The sequence below is a fragment of the Psammomys obesus genome, unplaced genomic scaffold, assembly GCF_907164565.1.
Source record: "Psammomys obesus unplaced genomic scaffold, mPsaObe1.curated_primary_1811, whole genome shotgun sequence".
Classification (NCBI taxonomy): domain Eukaryota; kingdom Metazoa; phylum Chordata; class Mammalia; order Rodentia; family Muridae; genus Psammomys; species Psammomys obesus.
In genome coordinates this window covers 9,355,839-9,383,682 of record NW_026596120.1, presented here as the reverse complement: position 1 = coordinate 9,383,682, position 27,844 = coordinate 9,355,839, and the positions used below count along the sequence as shown (strand labels likewise).

Sequence of the window (27,844 nt, the reverse complement as noted above, 5' to 3'; positions counted from 1 at the left end):
ACACACACACACACACACACACACACACACACACACACACACACACACCTGTCTGCCCTGCTTTGGGGTTTGAGTTTGTTCGGTCATAGGGCAACTCAGAAAACTGTGCTGTGCAGAGTGTAGTTTACTCTAAGCAAGTGAGGTTTCATCAGAATTGTGCTTTATGTTAATGTGTTACTGTGTTCTCTTTTCTTACAGGGACCGGACCATCAAACAATCTTGTTTAACCATGGGGCAGTACAGAACATTGCTCACCTACTAACCTCACCCTCTTACAAAGTAAGATGTAAAAAGTTGTGTCAGATTTTATCTTTATTTTCATTGATAGAAGAAGCCTACTTATTTTATTGCCTTTTCTGTAGGTGTGATCAGGAGTAGATTTTTCTTCTTTTCATCCATCCATGTTGTCATGTTCCATCAAAAAAGTGGTACAGGGCGAATGTTACTACAGCATGTTCTTCTATTGGAAAAGGTTGTCCTTCTCTAGTCTTTCATGACATTTTATGCCATGAGCTGTGGATTTTCATCTGAGAAGTAGTAGTTCAGGTTTCTGTAGTCAGTTTGCAGTACTGAAACTATTGCTTGAGCTGATGCCTTCATAGGGACATGGCTGGCTGCATTGGGTTAGGCTTTGGACCTTGTTTTTAGTCTGTGGCCACACAGGCTCAAACCTACAGTATATGCTTACATATGTGTCAGCATCTAGAATGTATTCTGTTTTGTGTTAAGATGTCAAAAGTTTTCAGGTTTAATAATTTTCTTTACTATCTGATATATATAGATAAGCAGTATTGAAATCTATTATTAAAATCAAGTCAAAACTTTCACTGTTGCCTACCTATCAGGGTTTAGAAACGGAGCATTGTCCTGTGTCTTGTTAAAATTCAGTAAGTCATTACAGGGAGGCACTAATTTTTCTCTCTGTCTGCTTGTGGTAACAATGGTCTGCTCTGCTGTTTTAGTTTCCCTTATGGCGAATTTTCACCTTAGATAGCTACCACATGGTTATTGGTCATGGTGAATACAGGGCAGTAATAATGCATATGGCACAGCTCAAAACTAGCCAAAAGCATCACAAGAAGCTGTGTACTGAAACCATTTCCTCTGCTTTGTGCATGCTGAGACTGGCATTACATCTCCCTTCTCCTACACATCAGTCCTCACCACCCTGTCTCCCTCCCAACTTCATGTCCTATTAGCAGCAGCAGCAGCAGCAGCAGCAGCAACAACTCCCTCAGTCCACGCAGTACTGGCTGTGTGCAGATGGGTGGGGGCCATGCACTGGGGCACAGGAAGCCTACCAGTGACCACATCCATAAAGAAAAGTGCGTTTCTCTTTAATAGCCATCAGTTGCCAGTGATGTAGCAGGGGGTAGGTAAGATCAAATACATCTACTGTTTTTTTTTAAAAAACAGTTGTAGAGGTGCTGGTGGTTCTCTTGTTACTGCCCAGCAGCCTGCCCCGTGCGGTAGTCCAAATAGACTTTTCTGGAAGAACAAAGAAAAGAAAAACAGCTTTTTCAGATAGTTATTCATAACCCCTTCATTTTTGCCATCCTCCAGCTTCATTAATTCCCCAGGTTTCAGTTTCCCTAGATTTATTGGCCATAACAAAATTTAAAAGTTAGAGTTTGTGAGGAGGAAAGTGTTTGAATAATAGTCTATCACCTGTGTCGTCGGCATCTTGTAGGCTCCGCCTGAGGGCACATGTGCACTGCAGAGCATTCCCAGGGGAGGGCAGGCTCAGCACATTACTTGTCCTGGACCGTGCCAGTCAGGTCCTAAGGTGCTTATGTGTAGCCTCAGGCTCAGTGGTGAGATGTCCTGGGTCCTCTGGTAGATGCTCTGGTGGGGATCCCTACAGACATAAACGTAGAACATAGCTTAATTCCTCTTTTATGGTGACTTTGCTTCCTGTTTTAAGTCCCAACTCCACTTCCCACACATGTATAAGAATACAAAAAACAAACAAATAAAAAATTCCAACCAATGAAACCAAACCAAACCAAAACAAAAAAGCTCAGAACCCTTTACTGATTCAGTCCTCTGTACAGAAAAAGACTTGTCCCACTTGAAAGGCACTTGGTAATTTTTATTAAGCTCCTTCCTTTTATCTTATAAAACTTACATTTTATATGTTTTCTAGATTTTACTACGTATTTTTCTATTGATTTTTGAGTGCTACTTTTTCACTTTTTCTTTCTCTATTACTTCAAAAATTACTTGGTTTCTGCTGTAGTCTTTGCATTTGCAGGTGTTGCTTTTATTACCATGGAGCTGGTCTTTTTGTTAGTTTTTTCCCATAGTCCTAATGAATGAACTCAGGCCTTTGCACATGCCGGTCAAGTGTTCTGTCAGAGCTGTGCCTCCTGCATACTCATAATAATTAAATTAATTATTTAATTAAATAATTATTAAAAGGAGGATTTAGATTCTGAAGTATTGAAATATTTCAAAAATTAAACAATTTTAATTAATAAATGTTTTGTTTCTTCGTTTGCTTTTTCAGGTTCGAATGCAGGCACTGAAATGCTTCTCGGTCTTAGCCTTTGAGAACCCCCAGGTATCGCTGACCCTGGTGAACGGTAGGCTGGACCTTTCAGTGGCACCTATGTGACTCATTTATGAACATCACAGATTTAAAAGACTTTCTTACTCTTTGATTTTGTCTTATTTCTAGTTTTGGTCGATGGGGAATTGTTACCTCAGATATTTGTGAAGATGTTACAGAGGGATAAGCCTATTGAGATGCAGCTCACGTCAGCCAAATGGTAAAAGTCAAAACAGCATGGGCAGAAACCCTGTTAATACCGTGGAATAAGAATGTGGTGGCATAATTTGCTCACTCCCATCGCCATCTTGTTGGGAGTTTGAAATCTGAAATTCACTAAGCTGTCTTACATTTTTGTAAACTGGACATGGCTTTTATACTTGGTATGAGGAACGAGGCTATCATTTAAAACTGTCTACAGAAAATTATTAAATCTTCCGTATGTTCTCCTTGTCTTTAGGGAGAAACAACCGAAGTAGATAAGGTATGGGCAATACGTTCCAAATGCTCAGCTAGGAAGACAAAGATAAAAAAACCTGGAGTGTTGTTGCATTATCAATACATTAATATGCTGAATATGTGTTGTGCAGAATTCAATGCTGTTTAGTTCTCCAATAGAAAACAGAATTTTGTATTATAGGTTTCTCTTTCTTCCTCTCTCTCTCTCTCTCTCTCTCTCTCTCTCTCATTCTCTTTCTTTCTTGGTCTCAGATTCAAACTGAGTATTTGCCTCTTGTTAATAACATAATGGTCTCAAGAAAGTGGGTTTTTAAAAAAAAAAACAAAAAATATAAGTCTGACAGTGATGACAGTTCTACAAAAATTTCAGCCCTCTAGAATTTAAATAATAGTTCTGCTGATTTACTTAAAGCCTTTGGAAAAGCTAAGTGTGGTGTGTTTTAGTCCCTGCCCCCAGCTTACTGAGGGACTCTAATTGAGAAAAGCTCACTAAGTTTCTGCAGTACTGAATCTTCAGTGTCTGCCTAGGAGATACACATTCTTTTTATTGTAATTTCAAAAATCACATTTATTTTTTTGTGTGTGCATGCTTGTGTGCGCATGCGTATGAGCACCACTGAACACATGTGGAAGTCAGAGGGCAGCTTATGAGGGATGGTTCTCTTCATATGGCCATGTGGACCCCCAAGTATGAACTCAAAGTATCAGGCTTGCCAGCAAGTACCTCTGCACACTGGCCCATTTTTTTTTATTTGTTTATTAAATTTGTTCTCATTCAAAGCTAGATACAATTGTAAAGTAAATTGTTCTCAGTAGAACTGACTCACTGACCAACCCGCAGAGCTACGGTTGGGACCTCCGAATCCTTGTTTCTGATGGAGAGCTGCACGGTCTTCTGTGATATTTCTACTGCTAGCAGGCTCGGACTGTTCCTACATAAGACTCTTAACCCTTTTAACATTGTGTTTTATTATGTCTTTCCTTTTTGTTAGGGAAAATTTTAAGCATTAAAAAGTGTAGGCGGGAAAAAGAAAAAAGGAAGGGGGTGTAGAGGAGAGCAAAAGAACCTACTTTATGCCTAGCACCTACCTGCAAAAGTATATCCCCACAGTCTACCCAAGGGGGCATTTATTTCGAAGTTGGGTCTTTTTTGTTTTTGCTTGTTTTGTTTTAAAGCAAGCCTACTATTTATATATGTTTTCTGTATTTCTGAGCTAACTGAATTTTATGTGAGGAATGTCAGATTCTTGTCACTTAAATGATGCTATATGGGTTTGCTTTTTTTTTTTTCCATTAACTATTAAAGGCACATAGTATTTCTTTAATGCTTTAAACCACAAGAGTAATTTATGTCATTTTATTCCAGTTTAACTTACATGTGCAGAGCTGGAGCAATTCGGACAGATGACAGCTGTATTGTATTAAAAGTAAGCCAGTTCATTCTCTAAAAACATTTGAGTATTTACATACTTGCATTGTGTTATGGATGCACTTCATAAAAGGTCATCAAGCACCATACTTTCTGTGGTATGCCATGTGGTCTAAAATTGGGTTTATATGTAAATGAATATCACAATGAAATAATTCCTTTGTTGGTACAATCTTTCTTTTATAAGAGAATATAAAAATGTACAAATATGTAAAATTCAGATAAAGTAGAACTGTTTGCCAATTACACAGATAAAGAAAGATGTATCTCCCACTCACAGTCAGAGTCAAAAGGCATGTTAAGAGTCAGTAAATGACAGAAAACAGTGATTATCTGTGCCCTAGGTCACATGCATCCTGATCTTAGACAAGCAGACAAGAGACCATTCCTAATAGTCCTGAAAGCTGGAGCCTTTTTTTTTTTTTTTTTTTTTTTTTTTTTAGCATGCCTCTTTCAACTAGCTTGGGATACATTACTCTCTTCAACTCCTGGATGTGAAAATGGAGGTTCTCACTCAGCTATCTCACAGAAGTATTGCAAAGCTAGCCATGCATTAAACACATTTCAGCCAGACGATGACAGCATATACCTTTAATCCCAGCACTTAGAAGACAGAGGCAGGTGGGTTAGAGGTCAGCCTTGTCTACAGAACTAATGAGCTGCAGGACAGCCAGGGCTGTTAACAGAGAAACCCTATCTCAAAAAAACAAACAAACAAAAAACACAGCCCAATATCTTATTTGCATTAAGGAACAAAACAAGTGTATTGCCACTGTTGAAAAGATGAGTCCCAGGATCATTACAAATATTCAGTTTAGGCTGGGTAGTGGTGGTACATGCCTTTAATCCCATCACTCAGGAGGCAGAGGTATGCAGATCTCTGAATTCAAGGCCAGCCTGGTGTACAGAGTGAGTTCTGGGATCAGGACTGTTATGCAGGGTAAACTGGCTGAAAAAAAACAAAAAAGAGTATGAAGTTTACTCATGAAGCCAGGTGTGGTGTTGCACATCTTTAGTCCCAGCACTCAGGAGGCAGAGGCAGGCGGATTGCTGTGAGTTTGAGGCCAGCCTGGGCTACAAAGTGAGTCCAGGACAGCCAGGGCTGTTACACAGAGAAACTGTGTCTTCAAAAACCAAAAAAAAAAAAAAAAAAAGTTTACTCATGAGACACAGTCAAGCCTGAGGCCATCTTGAACTTTATAGTGAGACTCTGTCTAAACCAAAGCACCGAGAAATCATACATAAGTAGATAAATTAGTGACTTGGTTGCAATACTCTTTGGTGAAAAACTTAAGACCTCCTGATAAACAGCTGTACGTAGACTACTAAGGACTTTCATGTAAATGACTGGCTTTTTATTTCTCTAACCCTTACTATGTTCTTTTCTCATCGTTAACATGGATTTAGTAATACTATCTTCAATGCTTCACTTGGGAGCATTGAGCTTGATAACCCACAAATTTATAGGATTGATAAATATTAATAATTAGGAATGTTAGGAAAAGAATGGGACCTGCCCCTCAGAAACCTACTGATTGAGTTGAACTAACTTGAAGTAACCTAGTAAGAAGTCGGTAGTAATCAGCAACATGCTGGTTTCTATGGTAAAAGTAGGATGATGCCGCTGTCTTTGGGGCATTTATGCTTCTAGAAGGAATCCCAATAAAATTCATTGGTTATCAAGTTTTGGGGAGAAATGAACAGAAATGTAGAAACAGTGATCCAAGCATATTCCTAAGGGAAGACTGTCATTGCTGGCTAACCTGCGGCTCTCTGTAGGGTGAGCCTGGAGAGGGCAGGGCTGTTGACAGCCTCGATCTGTCAGGAGTGCTCACAAGCCATCTAAGGTTCTCTAATAATGTTTCAAAGCAAGTTTGGGTTTCTGTTAACATAGTTAAGAGTTTAGTATGTCAGAACAAACAGTCTGCATGTAAACATTTTTTTTTTCTTGAAAAGCTAGTGGAGGAACTATACCATACAAACATGTCTTCCAACCAATACTGCTGGATTAATTTAGTTACCAAATGCTCTTCATCAAGCTTTTGCCTTTACCAAAAAGCAAATAATTAATCTCCCTGCTTTCAGACTTTGCCTTGTTTGGTTCGAATGTGCAGTAAGGAAAGATTACTAGAGGAGAGAGTTGAAGGAGCTGAGACACTCGCCTATCTGATTGAGCCAGATGTTGAGCTACAGAGAATCGCTAGCATAACCGATCACCTCATTGCCATGCTTGCTGACTATTTCAAGTATCCCAGCTCAGTGAGTGCCATCACTGACATTAAAAGGGTATGTTCTTCTGGATTTTTAAAGTTTTCCTACTGTGCACAGCTTTGAAACAATTGATAATTCCATCTGAGAGTCCATTCAAATAAAGGAATCTTCTATCTTTATTAACATAGATAGTTTGTGAGGTTTGAAAATCCAGTTCGTTTACTGTATATTATCAGGTCTTTTTTTTTTTTTAAGCCTTTTTTTTTTTTATTTCTTTATTTTACATATGAGTGCTCTGTTTTGCGTGTACATCTGCATGACAGAAGAGGGCACCAAATCTCATTATAGATGGTTGTGAGCCACCATGTGGTTGCTGGGAATTGAACTCAGGACCTCTGGAAGGGCAGACAGTGCTCTTAACCTCTGAGCCATCTCTCCAGCCCCTATCAGATCGTTTTTTACTAAGCACAAAATCAAGAAGAAGAGAAACTACATTCTTGGCTTCCTTAATGAAATCTCCAAAATAGTGGGGTTCCTACGTTGTGTGTTGGTACTATATCATATCTAATTCAGTTCAGAATTACAGAATCATCTCTTATGCTTCACTCACTCTCTCTTTTAGATCAAGGATTCAATTTTTCTTATTTTGCTTGATTGGTCCCAGTTTACTGTCCATTTAGTCTTTTCTATTCCCTTTTTCTGTCTTCCTCATTTTGTTTTCATTGTGCTTTTAGTGTGCAGTTAAATGCTACAGAACCATTAACCTCAGTTTGGGACCAGTAAGGACCAAGCCATGTTTATTTTTCTGAAAATAAAGCTCCTTGGAGTTTGGTATTCTTCTGAGCTGTTGCCCCTCAGCCTGTTTACCATATCTATTTCTCTAAGAGAATCTGTTAACATAACCTTACTTAAGGAGGTCATGGCAGATAAGATGATGACTTATTTGTGGTCAAGACCATGTTATGAATATGACAGTCTCAAGAATGACTGCTCTTTTCACCTCTCACGTGCTCTGACTTTTGAAGCCACTCATCCATCAGACAGTGGCCTGATTGTCATTTAATGTTGAAAGTAAGTTATACGTATGTCTTTTCTCTGAAATAGCTGTCAGTGATGCTTACATTTGTTACATGCACTGCCCTGTTTAAAGTCATGGCTCAGGAGCCAGATGTGATGACATGTGTATGTAATTGTGATACTTGGGAGGCTACGGCAGCCGGACAGTGGTTTTGATGCTAAATCATGCTACATAATAAAAGACCCTATCAAAAAAAAAAAAAGACAACAAAAATAAAACAAAGTTATGTGTCCACTTGTCCAAGGGTAGCATGCTTTTCCTAGTGATGGGCACATGGCCTAATCTGTTTCTGTGGAGCATTTGCTCCTACTGATAAAATATGTCACCAATACAAAACATGCAAGTGAGTCCTGAGCCTGGTCTCTGAACACCTGAGCTTTCCTTCCCAGTAAGGCAAAGAGAAAAATGATCACACCCCAAGGAAGCTGCACTAAAAGCTTTGAATGTAAGCACATGTAACATACTTAATTTGCATATGGAAGGTGATGCCTGGTATTTAGACTTTTTTTCCATTTCATTTTTTTCATCATAAAACTGGAATAATTTTTAAATGACCTCCAAATGATAAACATTAGTGGAAATTTGATTTGTAAAGTTCAATTTTGCTGTTGGATTATCCAAAAATGTCTTAGCTATGAAAGTATAGATATTAAACATATAGAGGGAAATTCTCACATTAATAGTGGATGATTTTTCTGATATATCAGTCCAAACCTGTGTTCTGTGGCTGAGTTACGGTTGGAATGTGATGAAGACTTGAGGGCTCTAGACCTCAGAGCTAAGCAAGTGCTGACAGTGGAGCCCTTCAGCGAGCCATCAATGCCGGAGCTTGTGCAGCGTTCTGAGTGTCCTGAGAGCTGCTCTCCTTGTGTTTGTGGAGCACTTTGTTCCCAAGTCCAAACAAATGGCAGCTGACTTCCCATGCTGAGGACAAAGCTCTCACCATCTGGCTCGTAGGTGACTCGACTAGTGCTTTAGGAGGCTTCAGAGAAGGGTTTCATAGTGTTGTGAAAATACTACAGACTGAGGGAAAAGTTCACTTGCCCAAAATAGGCCCTTGGGAGGAGGTGTTCACTTAAATCAGTAAGTTATGACTTATGTTTTAAAATGTTATTGCTACGCCTTGCATAGTTGCAATTCATAGTTAAGTATCCTGTGAAAATGTTTTTATTTTAATTTTATGGTAGTTTGTTAGGAAAATAGGTTTGTGGAAGAATTGCTAACATAATTATTTGTGCATATTTAAAGATAGCAGTAATTTCTCATGCTAATAATTCATTTTTGTAGTTTTCTTTAAAAGCCCTGGACGTAAACCTAATTGATGGTGATGATGACCCGGCCTGTTGTTTGCTGAGTGTTTTCGCAGAGCAGTTCCTATCTCTAAAAGCTTTTTAAAATGCCAAAATTAGGAGAACAGTGGTATAATAGTCAGTTTGTTCAACTTGTAATCAGAGACTGTGCAAGTCTAGGCATGCTTTCTCTTTGTGACCCTCTTTGAGGGGCTAATAGAAGCGAATGTCAGTGGCGCTGCCACTACCATCTGGAACACTGGACTCTACAAGTAGAGTCCAGCATGCAGGTTTTTGTTGTTGTTGTTATTTTCTTTCTTTTTTTAACATAACAGTGCCAGAAGCTATGGAAGTCACTTTAGACAGGAGACTGCATTTTAAGTCATTCTGGCATAGACACAGCAAGATCTCAAACGTGAACAGCGATCAGAAATAATTAGAAAATTCATTTAGTGACAGTACCAGTGCTAATAGTCGGTACTTTTTCTGAAACTCTGTTATTTTTATGTTTCTTATTTTACTGTGTTACGTTTTATTAAAATGTAACTTAGGTATTAATTTGGATTAATTAATTCATTTTTCTCCACTTGTTGTAGCTTGATCATGACTTAAAACATGCCCATGAACTCCGCCAGGCTGCGTTCAAGCTCTATGCCTCTCTTGGAGCAAATGATGAAGACATCCGGAAGAAGGTGAGTCTGGGAGAGGGTCGTCCCCCAGTCCTGACAGCCAGCAGGCAGGGAGTGACGTCAACCTGAAAGTCGTGGTGAAGAGCACTAACAGTGACAGAGTGACAAAAGGCAGAATTGAAGAATGAATGGGACCTGGATTTGGGGGGTTGTTTGTTTTTAGAACATAGAGTGGCATGGCCGTGCTGGAATGATAAATAACTGGCCTGCTGTTTCGTGTCATTAACATGGATCATTATGTTGCACACTTTTGCATGTGTTCTGACAAAAATCATTTTTAGCACTGTGAAGCTTTAGACACCTTGAAAGATCTAACACTAGAATTGTAAATGTTATTTATTGACATACCTTCTAATGCCATTGAGAAGTTCAAATCTATTGTATATTGTTCTTTAATAATGTGGCTTAGTTTTATGTTTTGGCTTTTTAAATTTTTATTTTATTTTATTTTTTGCTACTGTGCAAGTTTACTGTGAATAAAATCTTTGTGGAATGATTATTTTATGTTTAGTGAGTGGTCATCTGAATTTTCCAGCTCTTCTAAAATGTTCACTGGTACCTCACCCCCATGTTAGTCTAACACTGACCTCATGTTGTTTATGGAAATAGTTCTAGGTAAGATGTACAGCACAGGGTTAAATTCTAACCTGGCTCCCACAAACTAAAAGGCTAGAATTTACCACTCAGAAACTTAGAGTTTGATGGAGTGCACATAAGGGGAATACAGACACCAGGCAGCCAAGCCACATGTCCTGTCATGAGTGGCCATAGGAAGAGCACCTGGATTTATTGAACATGATGCTTTACTGACTCTCCCCCCTGTACTACTATTTTAGAAAGAATTGTGAGAGAAATCACAAACTATTGGCATGATTCAGAGAAGTATTTAGGCTTGTTAGAGAAATAAAGGAACCAACCTTAAGTATGTTGGATGAGATAAATTGAAAAAGAATCTTCCTTGAACAAATGGAAGTATCAGCAATAAGATTAGATATGTGAGGAGTTTTGATTTCATAACCAGCTTACAAAGCACAACTAACAAGCTGATTTTCCCATGTACCTCTATCTTGTTTGGCTAGTGAGAAGTTTTGACTGCTTAAAGTGAGTACATGACTTAACGATATTTTTGACACCTGTGACTTTCACTTGTGAACTGTTACTTCAAAGCAAACATTAGAGATGTGTTATTACCTGTGTCTAACCATGGTTTATGGATGTTGACACTGAAATATTTTGTTCACTTTAGACGTGTGGTGTATCACAAGGGAAGATGTTTTGTTGGTAACTCATATAGCTAAATTAATGATGACATGGACTATATAACTTATTACTGGATTATTAGCAAACAGGAGAAATATTTTATCCTTCCTCACAGCTCCAAAAGACCATGTCAGAGACTAAAAGGGAGTTAGATAGATGGACCATAATGGGGTAGGATGTTCATTTGTACTTATTTGTACTTTTTTGTCAATAAATGATTGTTTTGGAATTAATGACTTAATACGTGATATCATGTTCTAGAAGTTCTTGCACCGTAACAGTCCAATCAGTAGTCTACTAAACTTGTATTCACAATGTATACCATTTCCTGGTAAGGCTGTTGATCATTTGTGTAGAAAGATAACAAATAAAGAACAAGTTATAATTGTTAACTATAGTTTTCATGTGTGTGGTAAAGAAAAGTTACTGTGCTATTCTTATGTGATGGGATTACATAGTATTTAGGAAGTTATTTAATTTTGGGAAATCGTTGAATAGTTTACAATTCATAGAACTCACTGAAGAAATTGTAAAGTGCAAATTATGAAAGAAATATGACAAGATCTACTTAAAGTCTGGCATTAGAAGTGGAAAACAATCCTTATTTTCAGTGTATAAAAATCGATAACTCTTTCTTGGAATGCATTTATTTCTATTCCTTTATATTTTTTTTGAAATGGTTATTTTGATAGATTGAATTTACTTTTTCCACGAAGTATTTTTTTCTCTTTTATACTTATGCCTTATGTAATTTGATTGTATTTTTGTGTTGATTCTTAACACTGTTACATTTTTTAATGTAACACCTACACTTATGAATATAGAATTTCAGTATACTGATACCTGTGTGCATAATCTTGATAAGAAATTTCAAGGATTGTATACCTTCCCAGGCCCCTCAAAACAAATTTTTAATTTTTCTTATTTTGCATGTTTTATCTGCAAAGATGAAATGTTTAATTGGTCTGGTTTTTATATTGGAAACAGGAACATAATTCAGTAGATAATATTCGTCACAGTGTCCTACTGTGGCCAGTTAAGGAAAGGCTGAAGAATAAATATGAGAAAATCAGAGCAAAAAACAGGGACAATGAGAAGTATACACAGCCGTAAAGGAAAACGGCAACTATCTCTCTTCCTAGAATTATGTTTTTCTCTTTCTTTCTCTCAGTGCTTTTAAAGATGGTTAAAGGCCTGTTTTGATACCTTTTCTTTGAGTCAGACAAAATTTAGTATAAGACTAAACATGATCTCCATGTCAGAGATTTGCCATCCCTTTTTTGGAATCATGTCACTGTATTTCCATTAAAAAACAATAATAAAATTCAGCTGTTCCTATAACTTAGAAGAACTCAATAAATGTCTGTTGAAAAAGTTGAATGTGGTCCTGCACACCTGTAATCCCAGCACTAGGGAGATTGGAAGCTGAAGAATCAGGATTTCAAGGTCATTCTCGGCTACATAGCAATTTGGAGGCCAGGCTGGGCTTGTGTCAACCCTCCCCACTACCCTACAAAAAAATTGTTGAGTAAACATAGAAACAAAAATTCAGAAATAATGCATAGGTGCTGTGTCATCTGGTGTGATTGGATCTTTCTCCTGTGCACAGCTAAGTTGGCGTTTTTCTTCCTAGCTTTTCATCTTTATCACTCTGCCATATTTACTGATTTCTTAACTGCTTGTGATGTGTGCACAAAAGGGTAAAACAAGGTTCAGATTGTGAGAGTGAAGACATTGCCGTTGGCTGTGTCAGGAAGAGAGAGAAGCCCAAGACAAGATGGGCTCACTGAGCTTACTGAATGTTCTACCTGGCTACATTAACCCTGGAAGAAGTCAGCTTACCAGTAATAACTGACCCTAGTTCTTGAGTAGATCATGTTAGGGAGGCTAAGGGCATGGACAAGAAATGAGAGATCAGTAGAAGAACCCAGAATGTCTTATCTGTAACTAAATTGACAGCAATACCAAGTAGGTATTAGCACTAGTCTCTGTGAGGGGCAAGTCCAATTCCTAATGATACCACATAGTAGTGCTGGTTAGCAGAAGTTCAGCAGCTTGTGGGGTGGGACAGCAGGAAGGAGAGCAATAAACCTTCAGGTGCAGGCATTGCCAGTAAGGCGTTAGGTCACACAGAGCCAGCAGTAGCGAGGAGTCCTGTACTATAGTTTTGTAGCCAGTTTTTTTTTTTTTTTCTGATGAAGACCTGAAGACCATCGCTTCCTTTCATAACTGTTGATCATCAGGGTCATTAGAAACTGAGCAACTGTTACCTCTATCGCAATCTCTTCAAGGAATAATGAAATGTTTTAGAAATTTAGAAAGTGTACATTGGAGAAAAATGGCAACGACATAGAATAACTGCAAGGAAATGAATAAACTATGGATGTTGTTTTTTTGCTTTGGGTAAAAGTAAACACATTAGAAATGTTAATGAAACACTGATTGTAGTCATTATCCTTTCTGGGGTTCAGACCAGGAGAGCCTTTCTCAATATTTCCTCTTACGTCTGAGTACTTGCCTTTTGGCTGAAGGTGCTTTTTGATGAACCAGAATGTAAGCTCTATGAGAGCAGGGGTTTTTCTTTGTTACCTCATTACTGTGTTCCTAGCATCTACAGCTCTGCACAGTTGACAATAAACATTTCAAGAATGAATGTGAACGAAGTAATCAAAGAATTGGATGAATGAGCTGTTATAGAATTACATTATTCTGTAATGGTTATCAAATTATATGTTGCTCACTTGATTAGGAGCTTTCCCAAATTCACAATCAATCCTCTATGTATGAGAAGAGAAGAACTTTGAAATGGTAGTATATGTCTGCTCCTAATAGGCGAGAGCTGTCATTAGATACAGCATAGAGAAAACACAGTAATTCTCAGTTTTCAAGAGGCAGGTAATCCTAATTTCAAACTGTCTACTAACCTGGTCAAAGAGAACATGCTTTACATCGAAGTAACTTTGACTGTCATGTTCTAACTAGAGATAGAGGAGCAGTTCTGGGGCTGCAGTGCAGAACCAGCATGCCAAGGCCCTGCCCCTTCAGCACTGCCAGATGTAGAAAAGATTCTCCTCTTCTCTGCGTGTGATTTACAATCAGGAAATCATAGAAGGTACAGTTGTGAACATGGAGTAAATTTTCTAAGGATAAACATACGATGTAGAAATTAACCTGCTGAGGAATCAACCCATTTGTGAAAGTGCTATTCTGCCCACGTGAAGTATCTTTCCACTTCATGACCACCTCTTCCTTAAAGGTCAGTGCTTTCTTCAGTTACATATTGACCAGCTGAACTACTGTCGTAGTTGCATGAATTGGCCAGCAGGCACGTAGAGGGGAGACTAAGCACAGTAGGGTGGTAGCTTAAAACTCAGCATTCATTTTAAAATCGAAGTAAGCCAGAGGAGCAAGAAATGATTGGGCAGCGTTTGATAGGGGCACAAGGAGTTATTTGGAACACATTTTAGAGCACCTATTGTTTAAATGAGCTTGAAATCTAATTGCTTTGGGGGACGCCACTTCTAATCCTCTAATGCTTTTTCATTTCACATTTCAAGAACCGAAAACCCACTTTTGTTTCCTGGGGAGATTTACAGTGGCTTTATGTGGCCAGCAATCAAGGCTGGGATTCTTTCTTTCTTTCTTTCTTTTTTTTTTTAAAGTGCCAGGGTCAAGCTATGTTGCCCAAGCTAGCTCACACTCCTGGTCTCAAGTGATGCTCTTGCTTCAGCCTTCTGAGTGGCTGGGACTGTAGGTTAACACCATTGGACTAGCTTGCTTTTTATTTTTAAGTTTAGCTTTAAAAAAAATCTCAGCAGATAAATAATGGCAGAGGAAAATAAGAACAAAAGAGGCAACAAAGAAAAACAAGAATCTCCCGCCTGCCCCTTTTCCTAGCAAGGAAGATTCAACATAATGTATTTATATTTAGCATGATGTCAGCCACATAAGCACTAATAAATAGCATCAGTTGTTTGATTACTTTAAATTAATTTGTTGGAGAAAAATAAATACCATATGTCCTTCATGTGCTTGAAGAAAAGGTGGGCAACATTTGAGATGTAAATAAGGATTCATAATGAAGAAAGTGAATTTATAATATAAATTGTCCAAATTGTCAGTAAGTTCATTTCAGAAAAGAATTCTTATATTTCAGAAATATACTCTTTCTGTAGTGAATCTCTTATGATAGACTTGTTTCATAATTTTAACTTAAGATATGTTTAAAAATCTAGATTTTTTTAAGACATTATTTATGGTTATTTAAGTAGTGTCAGCCATGGTTATTTAAGTATTGCCAGCCATGATTGGTACTAACACTATTACTCCAAGTAATCACTGTTCCTAGGAAACAAAATCCCAGAAGTCTTCACATTATGTCTCTATTTTTAATGCTGTTAGATTTTTATACTAGCCATGCATGGTCCCACACACCTGTAATCCCAGCACTTGGGAGTCAGAGACAGAGGCAGGCAGGTCTCTGTGATTTCAAGACCTGCCTGGTCTACAGACTGAGTTCAGGACAGCAAGGCTACACAGAGAAACCCTGTCTCGGGGAGGGGGTGCATTTTATAGTATGTTTGTATTTGAAGTCAGTTTCATATTCTGTACTTTTTAAAAATTGTGTTACTCATTCACCTTGAAAACTTTTATCCTTTGTTTATAGCTTGATTTTGTTATTATTTGGTCTTTTGGTTAAGAGTATAAATGAACATGAATTTATGATTTTATAGTTTTACAAAGTGTGATAGTTCTAAATGGTTATTGCAGAGGCACAGCATCGGATTCTGTATTTGTCTCTTCCATTGGGCAGATGTGAATTACTTTTAAGCCTTACCTATGTATTGAATCAAACACCTTGAACATTGCAAGGGTTTTCCATGGCACCACAGACATAACCTCCTCTAGGACTTGGCTTTGCTATAAATACAAGCTCAGCATTTATAATTCCTTAACTTAATTGGTGACTACATTCTAAGTTACCTTCTTAAAGGTGACCTTCCAAAGAATTCTAAATGAGCCCTGTGACATCCGTTGGAGATGGTAAGTATTTCTAAAGAGATAACCAGGTTTTGCCACATGTCCACAATGGTGAGACCCTTGACCTTCACACACTGAACGCAGCAAGCCTGCTTGTCACGCTGCTGTATACAGAGAGGTACTTAGAGAAGAAAGCAAAAGACTGACCTCAGGGTTTCATTGAAAGGAGGCATGGAGTTAAGTGTTTGCATACAATTTTTGGTTTGTCGTTGATAAGTTCTTTATAATTTAGTTAAAAGACAGGTGTTTTATAAATAAAAAAATGGGCTAAAATATGGCCTTTGGTTACATTTGTAAAGTAAATGGACAAAGTAGTTGGATTTTTCTGGATTATTTTGTCCGGATGTGGAGTATTTGGAGTAATTAAGTACTCGGGAACAGTGGACCTTGAGAAAATTCAGTTTGTGAAGATCAGAGCTGTCCCCATCCTTCTCCATAATTAAGGTGTGAGCACAGGGGTGAGCAGTACACACACCTGTTACCTCTGCAGTAAGAGAGTTAGCTACCTTACCTATCAGAGTGACTTTTACATTTTTAAGTGGTTGAGAAAGGGCTCTCAGAAGAAAACTGTGTTTTGACCAGAGAAGAGTAAATTCACTTCAAACCCTTGCCTATAAGGCTCTGTCCCACTACAGCCATCCTTATTCATCTTGAACTCCCAGGCCATGTTGAATAGCTTAAACAGAAGCTTGATCTCCTGTAGTTAAAGGATTTACTGTACTGTCTGGCTTTTGCACAAAGACGTTATTCTGTGCTGACACTGCACAGCTTAAAAAAAACAGTAACAAAAACCAGCCAAACAAAAACCCCACCATAACCCAGTGATTGTCAACCTGTGGGTTGTGACTCCCTTGGAAGTGGAACAGCCCTTTCACATGGGTCACCTAAAGACCATCAGGGAAACACAGATACTTACATTCCGATTATTAAGAGTAGCAAATTTACAGTTACGAAGTAGCAACAGAAATAATTTTATGATTGGGGCTCACCACAGCATGAGGAATGTATTAAAGGGAAGGTTGAGAACCATTACCATAAACAGATCTGGTGGAAAACCATACTTAGTGTTTGCCTTTGGAAAATGGGCCTCCACAAAACCAGGAAAGGGAGACGCTAGTTATCTGCCTTCCTGCAAGAAAGCATTGAGTGCTAACAGCGTGATGTTGTCTCTACATGTTCCCTACAGATAACTCCCTTATTTGAATGCTGATGCTATATGAGAGACCTTGGGCAAATGAGATAACTGTGGCTCTTAGTTACAATATCAACTGTTACTGGATTACGTAGATTGGTTAGGAACATTGTCTGAGTAAGATCCAAGAGAAAAGCAAATATAAAGCATGCTAGATGGTTGAAAATCATACAATTCATATAAATCCAGATATATTGTATTTTGAGGCTAAATTTCATGTAAGCAGAACAGCTATTGATTAGGAACTCACTATGTGCTGGATACCTTGGTAAACTTCAGTATGTTATCTCTCTTAAATCTCACACCACCCTGTGAGATCACTGCTACTGACCCAGAAACAATCAGTTTGATTAACATGGCAGCTGGTGAATGCTGTCCCAGACTCTTTGAAGCTGATGCCCTGCTTCTAGCCATTAAAGTACAGTTGCATATCCCTAGTAGAGCCCAGGGATGGTGTAAACTGGGAAGAAGAATGTATGATTAGTCAACAATGGGGAACTTGGTATAGAATTACATATTGTGTGCTGGCTGATGGTGGGGCAGCAGGTTGAACACATAGGCCAATTTTCTCTGGTTTTGGTACTAGGTAGATAATGAGATACATTTATTCCTTTGTGTGTTTGTCATTCATGATATATCACCTGTATAGCCAGCAGTGACACAAAGATTGGTTTATACCTTGTGACTTTAAAATAGAATAAATATCTGTATTGTCATCCTAGGGTTTCATATGTGTATGGGAAGTTTTATTTACACGGAAAACCAATTTTGCCATGATTAATTAACATGCCGATAAGAATGACTATACCAGGACCTGGTGATACAACTAGTCAATGCTTGGGAGGCATGGGCATGAAGGCTACATAGCAAAGACCACAGTATGATTGTAACTAGGATAAGCTGTAATGAAGGTGTTTGCAAAGGTCCTCTTATGATAAACTTTTGTTGAAAAACTTTCCCTTCTACAAATGGAAATAGTTGTTTCAGAAGTTTGGGCCTATAGAGTGGAAAATCTTCATCTTTATTTTTTCTGCATTACTTTTAAATGTTTGTCTAAGTGTGGTTATGTTGTAAATTATTCTGGAGAGGAAATAGCCAGATACTATTTCAGTCTTCGGCATTTTTCTTTTAAATAATTTGTTTATTTTTATTCTTTTGAGGTGCTGGGATCAAACCCAGCTCTACATACTAGGCAAACCACTCCACCACTGAACTACATCCCCAGCTAGAGGTACTATTTCAGCATTTTATTTTGTGGACAGATTCCTTATGGAATGTAATAGATTTAAATTTGAGTTAATGTGTGAGATCCTTTGATTATTGAATAGTGACTACTTTGTCAAGTTGCAATGTTCATCATTAGAACATAAAAGCAGTACCTGGACTATTATAGCGTGAGGCTTGTATTTTCTCAGTGAATCGTGTATGTCTAGACCTTAGTAAAGACTGTGAGGTATACAGCTGTGCATCTGTAGAATAAACTTTATGTTGTATGGTTCCTGAGACAGTGCACAGTTCACATCTCTGAACAGCAAACAGAGGTGGAAGAATGTTTGTTGCTATTTGAATGGTGATGTATAATGGTTCTATTTATTTGTTAAACTAAAGTGTAATTTAGGTTCTGTGCTGATTTAAGCTAATGGGTGAATTTAAAGTTTGAATTTCTTAGTAACACTTTTTATAGATATCTTGAAGTTTTCTAATACACCGTAACATTTCTGACATCATAATGTTTATACATTTTTGTTATTTGGGCATAAGGAAAAGTTGAGCCAAGAGAGAGAACCAATATTTCTTGAAACTATAGAATAGGTTATAGCTGTGTGTGTGTGTGTGTGTGTGTGTGTGAAGTATATTTGTATGTGTGCAGGTGCACAAATCCATGCTTGCTCGTGTGGAAGCCGCAGGTCAATGTCCTTTCCTTACAACCCCTCTGTTTCCTACACCATTATGAAAATCAGCCTTTCTTTGACTAACATGCGATCTTACATTCACAGTGCTCAGCTAGGTGAGTGTTAGAGCTTAAGTCAGTGAGCATTGGTATCTATAACAGCATTTAATAGACTACTCAGTGCAGTCCATGCCCTCAAGGTCCCTTCACTGTGGCAGGTCCCTTCCTCATATTCTTCAGCTACTCGCTGTTCGGCTGCTCACTTTCTCCTGCTTGTCTAGACTTCCTGGATGCAGTCATTTGTCTCTGTAGACCTGGGAGGCTGCCTCTTCTGATTTCAGTTTGGCTCTAGCTCCTTACTGCTAGTGGCCAAATCTGTTGTTTGGAGCTGCATCACTTCACTTCACAGAACTTCCTCGGACCTTTCTCACAAGCTCATTTGGAGTTAAATTGTAGCTGGCTGGCTGCGTACCATAAGTGACTGGGTTGACATTAAGATAATGACCACTTTGCCATCTACCCCTTTGGCCCCAAAGCTACCCACTTTAAATTGCTTACCACAGTCAACTAATACCATCAGGAAATCTTTGAGGTTTACTTTTTGGATAGTTTGCTTGATCTGTTTCAAACATAGTTCAAAGTCCAAACTTAAGTTTTTTCTCATCCCTGAAGAATGTTTCATCCTGAGTCTTGCCGAAGAAGAATGATTGAATCTGAGTGTTTTGCTTTGCTTTGTTTCTTTAATGATATATCTGATCCTTCTAGCTCTGTATAAGCTCTCAGGAACAGGTGACTTACATCCTGGCCATACTGCATTTTCTTAATGAAGGACTGAGAGGTTTTCTTATAACTAAAGGACAGCTTTAGGTTGTTGACATTAGTATATGTGCAGTGAACCAACTTGGCATTACTTGGGTTCTGTACTTTCACCATCTCTTCGCATGCCTGAAGGCCTATATCCTGATGACAAAGATCTTCCATCCTGTTCTGCTAGATCCATGTCCATTCCTGGAAGAATTGCAAGAATACGAATGCAGCAGCATACAGATATTAACTATAGTCCAGTGGCCTAAACTTCATCACTTTCAGATGCAGATATTTAATTCTGTAGATGCATTTACAGTCTCAGCCCCTAGAAGAAAGAGAATGACTGCCTCCACTAGAAAGACAGCCGATACCTCTTTTGGTGGCATGTGGTATGTGTAACAGGGCCGTATCTCTTTTATGGGATCTCCAGCAAGAACCATGGGTTAGAACAATTTTCAGCTCTACTTAGCATTACTCTGATGTCCTCAAAGGACCCAAGATGCCATTCTGGGTGCTATGTCTTGGTTCCTTTCAAAGCTTTGGGGCATGGTACCAGGCTCACTAAGAGGTACCATAGAGAATATGGTTTATTGCTCTTGTCTTTCCAACCTCGAATATATAAAGCAGTGCGGCACTCCATTAGACTATCATGAGTCAGTAGACTTTGGCAGTAATTACTTCTATGTCCCTCCCTGTTGACCTGGAGATTTGTTGTCTGGATATCTAAACCTGTCCTTAAAGCCTTATAACCACATTTTTATCCTCATTTTGGTCATGGTTCTCACCATGATGTCCCCCTTTACTCTTATATAAATGGCTACAGTGCTCAGGCTGTATTACCTTCGTTAGAGCATGTTCACATGACTTCTCTGGATGCCCTTTTGGACTGGAATTATATGTATATGTTCATATTCTGATTTTGTATCATTTTTATCCTCTTATGGACATAAGAGGACATAATCTTGAAGAAGAATAAAATTCTCAAGTTTTAAGCTTCCTAGAACCCTGTCAGGGTTCCTGAAATCTGTTTTCATTCTCCCTGAGCTTGGATATTCTCTAGAAAGAGCATTAGTGATTATTCCACAATTAATAGCGAAACCCATTCTTCAGAATGGTTATCTTTCCTTTATTCACGTTTCTTTCATTCTACCCACCTGCTTTCAGCCCATGACCCTGACATTCCTTTAGAAGTAGTCACTGTAAAGATGCAAGAAAAAGATGGGGAAGTGGGTCTGGGGTCACGATAGAAGGTATTTGGGCTTTATGTATCCAACTTGATATATTCAGCGTAACAAGAGTAAAGAAAAATGGGACAGAATTGGGAGGTTCCAATAAGAATTGGGACTTTGCACCTGGCACAGTCTTGTGGTCCCTAACACTCAGGAGCCTAGGGTGACAGGATCACTTGGGTTTTAGTTAGAGAACAGCTAGGGCAACACAGACAGACCCTGTCTCAAAACGAAGAAAAGTGAGCTGTTAAGTCAACGTCTTCCCATCAAAAGAGCAAAGCCCCTGTAAGTAGCGGTGAGTGCAGAGGAAGGTGGGAAGCACTGAAATGGGAAATGGGCACCACGAGGAACATGGGGGTCTCCTGCAGGTGAGTACAGGTCTTGGGAGGACCAGTGGTCAAAATCTGACAGGTAAGATTGTGTCTGCTGAGAAGGGGCAGGCATCCATCCACGTTGAGAAAAAGATGATAGGAGAGTTTATAAAAAAAAAAAAAAGAATAACTAGCTGGGTGTGGTGATGGACACCTTTAATCCCAGCACTCAGGAGGCAGAGGCAGGCAAAGGTGGATCTCTGTTGAGTTCCAGGCCAGCCTGGTCTACAAAGTGAGCCCAGGACAGAGTTTTTTGAAATTCTGTTTAAAAAAAAAAAAAAAAAAAAAAAAAAAAAAAAAACCAAACCAGAGTAGCTAGCCTGAGAAAGAAGGCACATGGGAGGCTAGAGGTGATAATGGGGCAAAGAATGGATGCCCATAAAGGTAAGAATGGTTAGGGTTGGTCTGGCATAAGGGGCGTGTATACTCTTGTACTACATTGTATATATTCTAGGGCTGTTTGGACACTGTGAAACACTGTATGAAAATGTCTTTCCTAGCCTATAGGTAAAGTGTGGTTCCTTGTTCTCTCTTTCTCTATCTCCCATTCTTTCTTCTTTCCTTTCTCTTCCTCCCTCCCTGTGTATGTATGTGTGTTATATGTATGTGTGTGTTACGTGTGTGTGCATGTGTGTTACGTGTATGTGTTTGTTAGATGTATGTGTGCATGTGTGTAAGTAAGAGCACAGCTTGCAGAAGCTGCTCTCTCTGCTTCCACCATGTGGGTCCAGGTGCTTTATCTCAAGTCCTCAGACTCAGTGACAAGTACTGTCAGCCACTGAGCCTTTTCACTGTCCCCCCACCCCACCCCTGCCTTGTTTTGCCTGGGTGTCTCTCTGTACCACCTGTGTGTAGGGCCTGTGGAGGCCAGAAGAGGGCATTGAATTCCCTAGACTGGAGATAAAGATGGTTGTGAGCTGCCCTTGTGTTTGCTGGGAATCGAACCCAGGTCCTCTGGAAGAGCAGTGCTTTTAACCAGTGGTCCATTTCTCCAGCCGCAGGTTCTCTGCTTTTGATAGTAGAGATCTCTCTACTGTTCACTGGTAATTTGAAACGACTTCTGAACGCCTGGAGATTTCTCACCTCCTGTTCTGAGGTCAGGCTTCTGAATCTTCTCATTTCGCTCTAGGTTGTTGGGCTTAAGCCTCAGCCTTTGAGTGCACACTGGACTCAACTTTGTTAAAGATACAGGTTCCTGTCTATGCAAGAATCTGATGCAGCTGGTGTGTCCTAGACGTAAGGACAATCAACAGCTCCCTCAGGGGATTGGTCTGTGCTGGGTGTTCCAGGTGAGCGCAGCACCTCCTCCCGATGGCGGACCATTCATGTTACAACTGTCAGCAGTGTCAGGAGTGTTGCTAAGTGCGTGGACCCTGCAATCAGAACTCCTGTGCTATTCAGAATGTTCAGTTTCCTAGCACGTTGGTGGGAATGCTCTTAACAACCCTTTCAGAAGAGATAATGGAAGAGTCAAATAGCCAGAGAATATAAAATGCTCAGTGCAACGATGCCTGCCACACCCATGAACTCAGCAGGTGGCCACTGGTGACGTTGATGTTTTTGTGATTGCTCTAACACTTCCATAGGAAAAGCCTGTTTTTCCATAGGTCCATGTGAGTTCAACTTAATTTCCTCTACACGCTATTCACCTGTCAGTGCATGGCCTAATGAAGACGGATTTCAGGGTATTTTACTTTGAACCATCAGAAGCAAAGCTAAATGATTGATTGTTCTGGTTTCATGTACCAGGGCCTGGTGCTGTGGTGAAGGACAGCAAGGGTTACTTGTAAATGTTTTACATAGCTTAAATCTGCTTGGTAAAGTGGAGCCGCAGGGTGGCTGCGTACTTTCATTCACTTGATGAGGGCAGTGTGGACTGTGATTCGCTGCCGTTCTCACAGGAAATGCCTCATCCTTACTTACATCCTCTCAGCCCACATTGGTTATGCACACCTCTGTAGTACTTAAGCCATTCAAATACCCTTAAAAAGAAAGAAGCATGATTATGCCTGTCGTCCACGCCGGCGTGTCCTTAGTGGGTGCTTGCTCCATGTTTCTGGTGAGTGGCCTGCCCCACTGCAAGGTGGTTGTCTCGAGGTAAAAGCCTTTTGCTAAGAACATTAGGCTCTAATGAACAGTAACTTACTTGCGTTTACAAGCAGTGAAGTCTGTCACCTTCATGTTGTCATTTATGCAGCATTAACCTTTTTCTCCAGATCATTGAGACTGAAAATATGATGGACCGAATTGTGACTGGCTTGTCTGAGTCTAGTGTCAAGGTGCGGTTAGCTGCTGTCAGGTATGAGCTTTACGTGGTCTGAATAAAAATCCCTTGCTGTGTGTTTAGCCTGTTTCCTTTCCGGTCCTTCACTAAGCACAGGATGCAGATGTTCCTGGAACGTATGCTCAGGTGAATTCATGCAGTGTGTCATGTCACCTAACAGAAAGTAGCCTCCGATAGTCATGCTTGAAGTGTACGTTCGTACTAGTGAAAAGCCAAGCAATTGATTTGAAATGTGAGGTTTGGCTTCTTGGGAAGCTAATTTTGATCATTCTTTATAGATGTTTGCACAGTTTATCCAGATCTGTACAGCAGCTTCGAACCAGTTTCCAGGATCATGCGGTGTGGAAACCTTTAATGAAGGTGAGAAAGTTACAGCAGTTGGCACGGAGCCTGTGTGAGCCGAGCACCCGGCTCTAGGAGTACATCTGCTTCTTGGGTAGAACATTTTGCTGTTTATCCTGAGTCACTCAGCCACACTCAGGTCAGCGGTTCTCAGTTGAGCAGTTCAGGGGTGAGAGGGAAGTCCCAGCCCAGGTTTTTTTTGTTGTTGTTGTTTGTTTGTTTGTTTGTTTTTAGCTTGAGCTTTCGGTCTTTTGTGTGTTCATTATTACTCTTTAAACTTACATCTTGTTTAAATTGAAAAGAGTTTTCCTCATAGCCTTTGAGTTATAAGAAGGGAAAGAATCAGCTATTTATAGATATAAAATAAGATTTGGGCTATTAACTCTGCGCTTTTGGGGTTTCCCATGCCAGCAGGGAGGAATTCAAGACAAGTAAATATGAATTGAAACTTATAAAGGGTACAGCTAATGTTCAACTTCATATTGAACCATGGTCAGCTTGGTCTTTGATCTTTTTCTTTTTTAAAAATCTCTTAACTGTATGCATTTCACTTACTCAATAGAATTTTAAAATTATTTTGATTTTCTTGTTGTTGTTTGTTTTTGAATACTTACTAAGCACTAAGCAAAGCTTCCAGGCCTCCAGGCCTTGCAAAAAGTCTTTTATTATGGCAATCTTACCCTTGCTTCAACTTTAGGCTAGAGTAAGGATATCAGTGTGACAGAAAAAAGAGAAATGTCAAGCAGGAAAATGTGAATTAGACTTCAGGGGTAAAAAGAACAGAAGGATTTCTTTCTATGAGCAGAAATGCTATGTACGAAAGTGTAGGAACTAGACATCATAGAAGGATGGAGTAATGAGACAGATGGCTGGACAGAAAACCAGGTGGAAGGTAGGAAATGGCATGTCTGAATTGTTAGTACCTGAAGGTAGAGGCAGGAAGATCATGAGTTGAAGGCCAGCTTGGACTATATAGTGAAACCTTGTTTTTGTGGAGTGTTGTTGTTGTTGTTGTTGTTTTTGAAGGTGGAATTGGACCAGTGCTGTAGTCCTTGGGAATTAGCGTGCTGAGTGGTTCTTATGGGAAAGCTGATCTCATGCAGAGTATATGATTTATTCTTTGAGGTCTTGAAATAAGGTGATAGTCATTGTTTAGGAAACAGTAAGAACCCTAGTGAGCTGCTTCACTAGAAGGCATGACAGTTCTGGGTATGTGATTTGTGGTTAGGTTATAGAAAGATCATGATACAACTTTGTGAGGCTTATCAGGACAAAACGTTTCTTCAGTTTCTCCTTTGCGGTGGGCCTTCCTTCTCAACCTGTAACCTTGCACTTGTCCCATGTCCATTCATTGTCACTATTCTCTGAATTTCTTTCGCTTTATTTCACCTATTGGGCGCATGGCACCTCTTGAACATGACTCATTTCCTTCTGTATTTTTGTTTCCTAGAAATTAGAGCTCCCAACTTCAGAAAGGTTATTTGCCTACTCTAAGTACAACCTTAATGCCCTTCTACACTGGTAGGATACACCTCAGGGGTAGGCCAGTTCAGTCAACAAAAGTCTGTTTTCCATTCACAGTCTCTTACTTAAAACCGGTGGAGCCAAATTTGACATTCCTAGACTTCGGAAGGCTCTTCTCAGTTACTGTTTTCTTTTACAGGTCCTATTTTTCCTTTTCAGGTTTTGTTTTGGTTTGCTTTTTTTTTTTTTTTTAATTGATAGCTTGATCTTGATTTATTTATTATTCACCCAATACTTTTTAACTGTTTTCTGTTTCCCAAAATAACATCTTTTCTGTCTGGACCTTCTGGTTGCTCAGCTCAGAATCTCTGTATCATGCACATCAAGGACAGAGCAGGGTGATCCCTGTCTACTTCTCCTAGGTCAAATGTTCGGTGAACAGCCTACAGGAGTTTTGTACTCAGGGCTGTATGTGGGTTTGACTCTGAAACCATGACTAAGTTACACGAATAAGCTGTAATATTAGATGCAGATACTCATACTCATTTTGATTTTGCATAGTTGAAAAGCTGCTTATATATCTAATATCTAATAATTTTCTCATTTTGCTTTTTCATATTTTAATCTGTTCACTAACAAAACACAAGAGACTAGCTGTTTAATTTTAATAAAAACTTTTGTTTGTGTTTTAAATTTTTCTGTTTGGGTAAAATTGACTTGTATGTATGTATATATATTTTTCTTGTTCTGGGAGCAAACTCAGGTAGACAAGCACTTGACCAACTAAGCTACACCCCAGTCTTATTTTACTATAATCACATCAACTTGACAGTAGAGGTCAGCTTCTGAGTTGCAGTCCTCTTTCCTATACATACTGTCCAGTATGAGAAGTCAAGTTGGAAGATAATTATTTAGGGTTTTACTTGACCTCACCTTTAGCATTTCAAAGTTAATGACATCGCCCTTTTTATTCTATAGGTTTTACAAAATGCACCCGATGAAATCCTAGTAGTAGCATCTTCCATGTTATGTAACCTTCTTCTTGAATTTTCTCCAAGTAAAGAGGTTAGTATTGATTTTTCTCTTACCTGGCTAAAGTTTAGTCAATTGCTATATTTTTTTCTTTATTTATTTCGGTTTTTTGAGACGGTGTTTCTCTGTGTAGTTCCAGCTGTCCTAGAACTCACTAGACCAGGCTGGCCTTGAACTCACAGAGATCAGTCTGCCTCTTGCTCCTGAGTGCTGGGATTAAAGGCGTGCACCACCACTGCTTGGCTTTTCTTCTTAAAATAATAGTTGGTGTTGAAATTTGTGGATTGAGTTAAAGAACTTCTGAGTTGTTTCATTTGAGTAGAGAAGGAAATAAGTCACTTATTTCTCAGTGTTGGAACAACTTCCCATTACTTTGTTCATTCTATCTGTAATGTTTAACTTACTTAACAGATGTTACAAAGCCCAGATCCACCTCACCTGTAGTCTCAGCTACTTCGGAGGCTGAGGCCAAAGGGTTTCAAGAGCCCAAAAATTTAAGGTCACCTTGTTTATAAACAAAAAACTAAAATATGCCACAATATATAACTAATCTATACTGAAACTGCAAGAAAAGAAATAATTAATAAAAACATAAATAGACCATTTTCAAGCAGTATTTACTAAAGAATAAATTGACTTGTCTTTGAAAACCTGAATTGTAAGTCATTTCAAAGGAATCACTCCTTACATCAGAAAATAATATTCAGTAGTAATTGTTTGGGGAAGAATGAATGTAAGGTGTTTTTTCTCCCCTATTTTTCTCTTGACAGTTTCCCATGTGTATTATGAATTTTAGTGGCTCTTCCTGCTGCGACCGCCTCTCACCTCCTCCCTGCCCTGTCTTTCCAGCAAATCCCTCTCCTGTCTTCATGTACTTCTTGTGTGTGACCTGCAGGGTTTAGTTAGAGTTGCATCCATGGCCATGGATGGAAGTTATTTACTAGAGCATGGACTGCTTGACTGTGGCTACCCCACTGAAGAACTTGACTCCCTTCGCCCCAGCAACCACTAACTGACAGTAGACCCCCAGGAAGGGGCGGAGTTTCTTGGTCCCTCCATGACTGTGGTGCAGTGTTGGCCAGCAGCCCAGTCTAGGCAGGTCACACGGTGTTAGCCACAGCTGCAGTGAGTTTGGTCATGCGTGTGTTATGTCCAGAAGGTTCCTTTTGATATGCATTTTCCTGTCGTCTGGTTCTCATGTTCTTTCTGCCACCTCCTATTTATGC

At 39.2% G+C, this 27,844-nt stretch overlaps 1 protein-coding gene across 4 annotated transcripts in view; it reads left to right on the top strand.

The window, feature by feature from the left end:
• The window catches only part of Armc8 (armadillo repeat containing 8), a 91,495-nt gene that overhangs the window by 41,704 nt on the left and 21,947 nt on the right, over window positions 1-27,844 (top strand). For 2 of the 4 annotated variants that reach the window (XM_055629691.1, XM_055629688.1), the window contains 9 exons: window positions 199-279; window positions 2,510-2,585; window positions 2,681-2,771; window positions 4,377-4,437; window positions 6,525-6,725; window positions 9,614-9,709; window positions 23,713-23,795; window positions 24,059-24,140; window positions 26,565-26,651. In XM_055629691.1, the coding sequence (XP_055485666.1) occupies window positions 199-279; window positions 2,510-2,585; window positions 2,681-2,771; window positions 4,377-4,437; window positions 6,525-6,725; window positions 9,614-9,709; window positions 23,713-23,795; window positions 24,059-24,140; window positions 26,565-26,651 (858 nt within the window). The remainder of the gene's footprint in view (window positions 1-198; window positions 280-2,509; window positions 2,586-2,680; window positions 2,772-4,376; window positions 4,438-6,524; window positions 6,726-9,613; window positions 9,710-23,712; window positions 23,796-24,058; window positions 24,141-26,564; window positions 26,652-27,844) is intronic. The other 2 variants (XM_055629689.1, XM_055629692.1) reach the window with 2 other exon arrangements.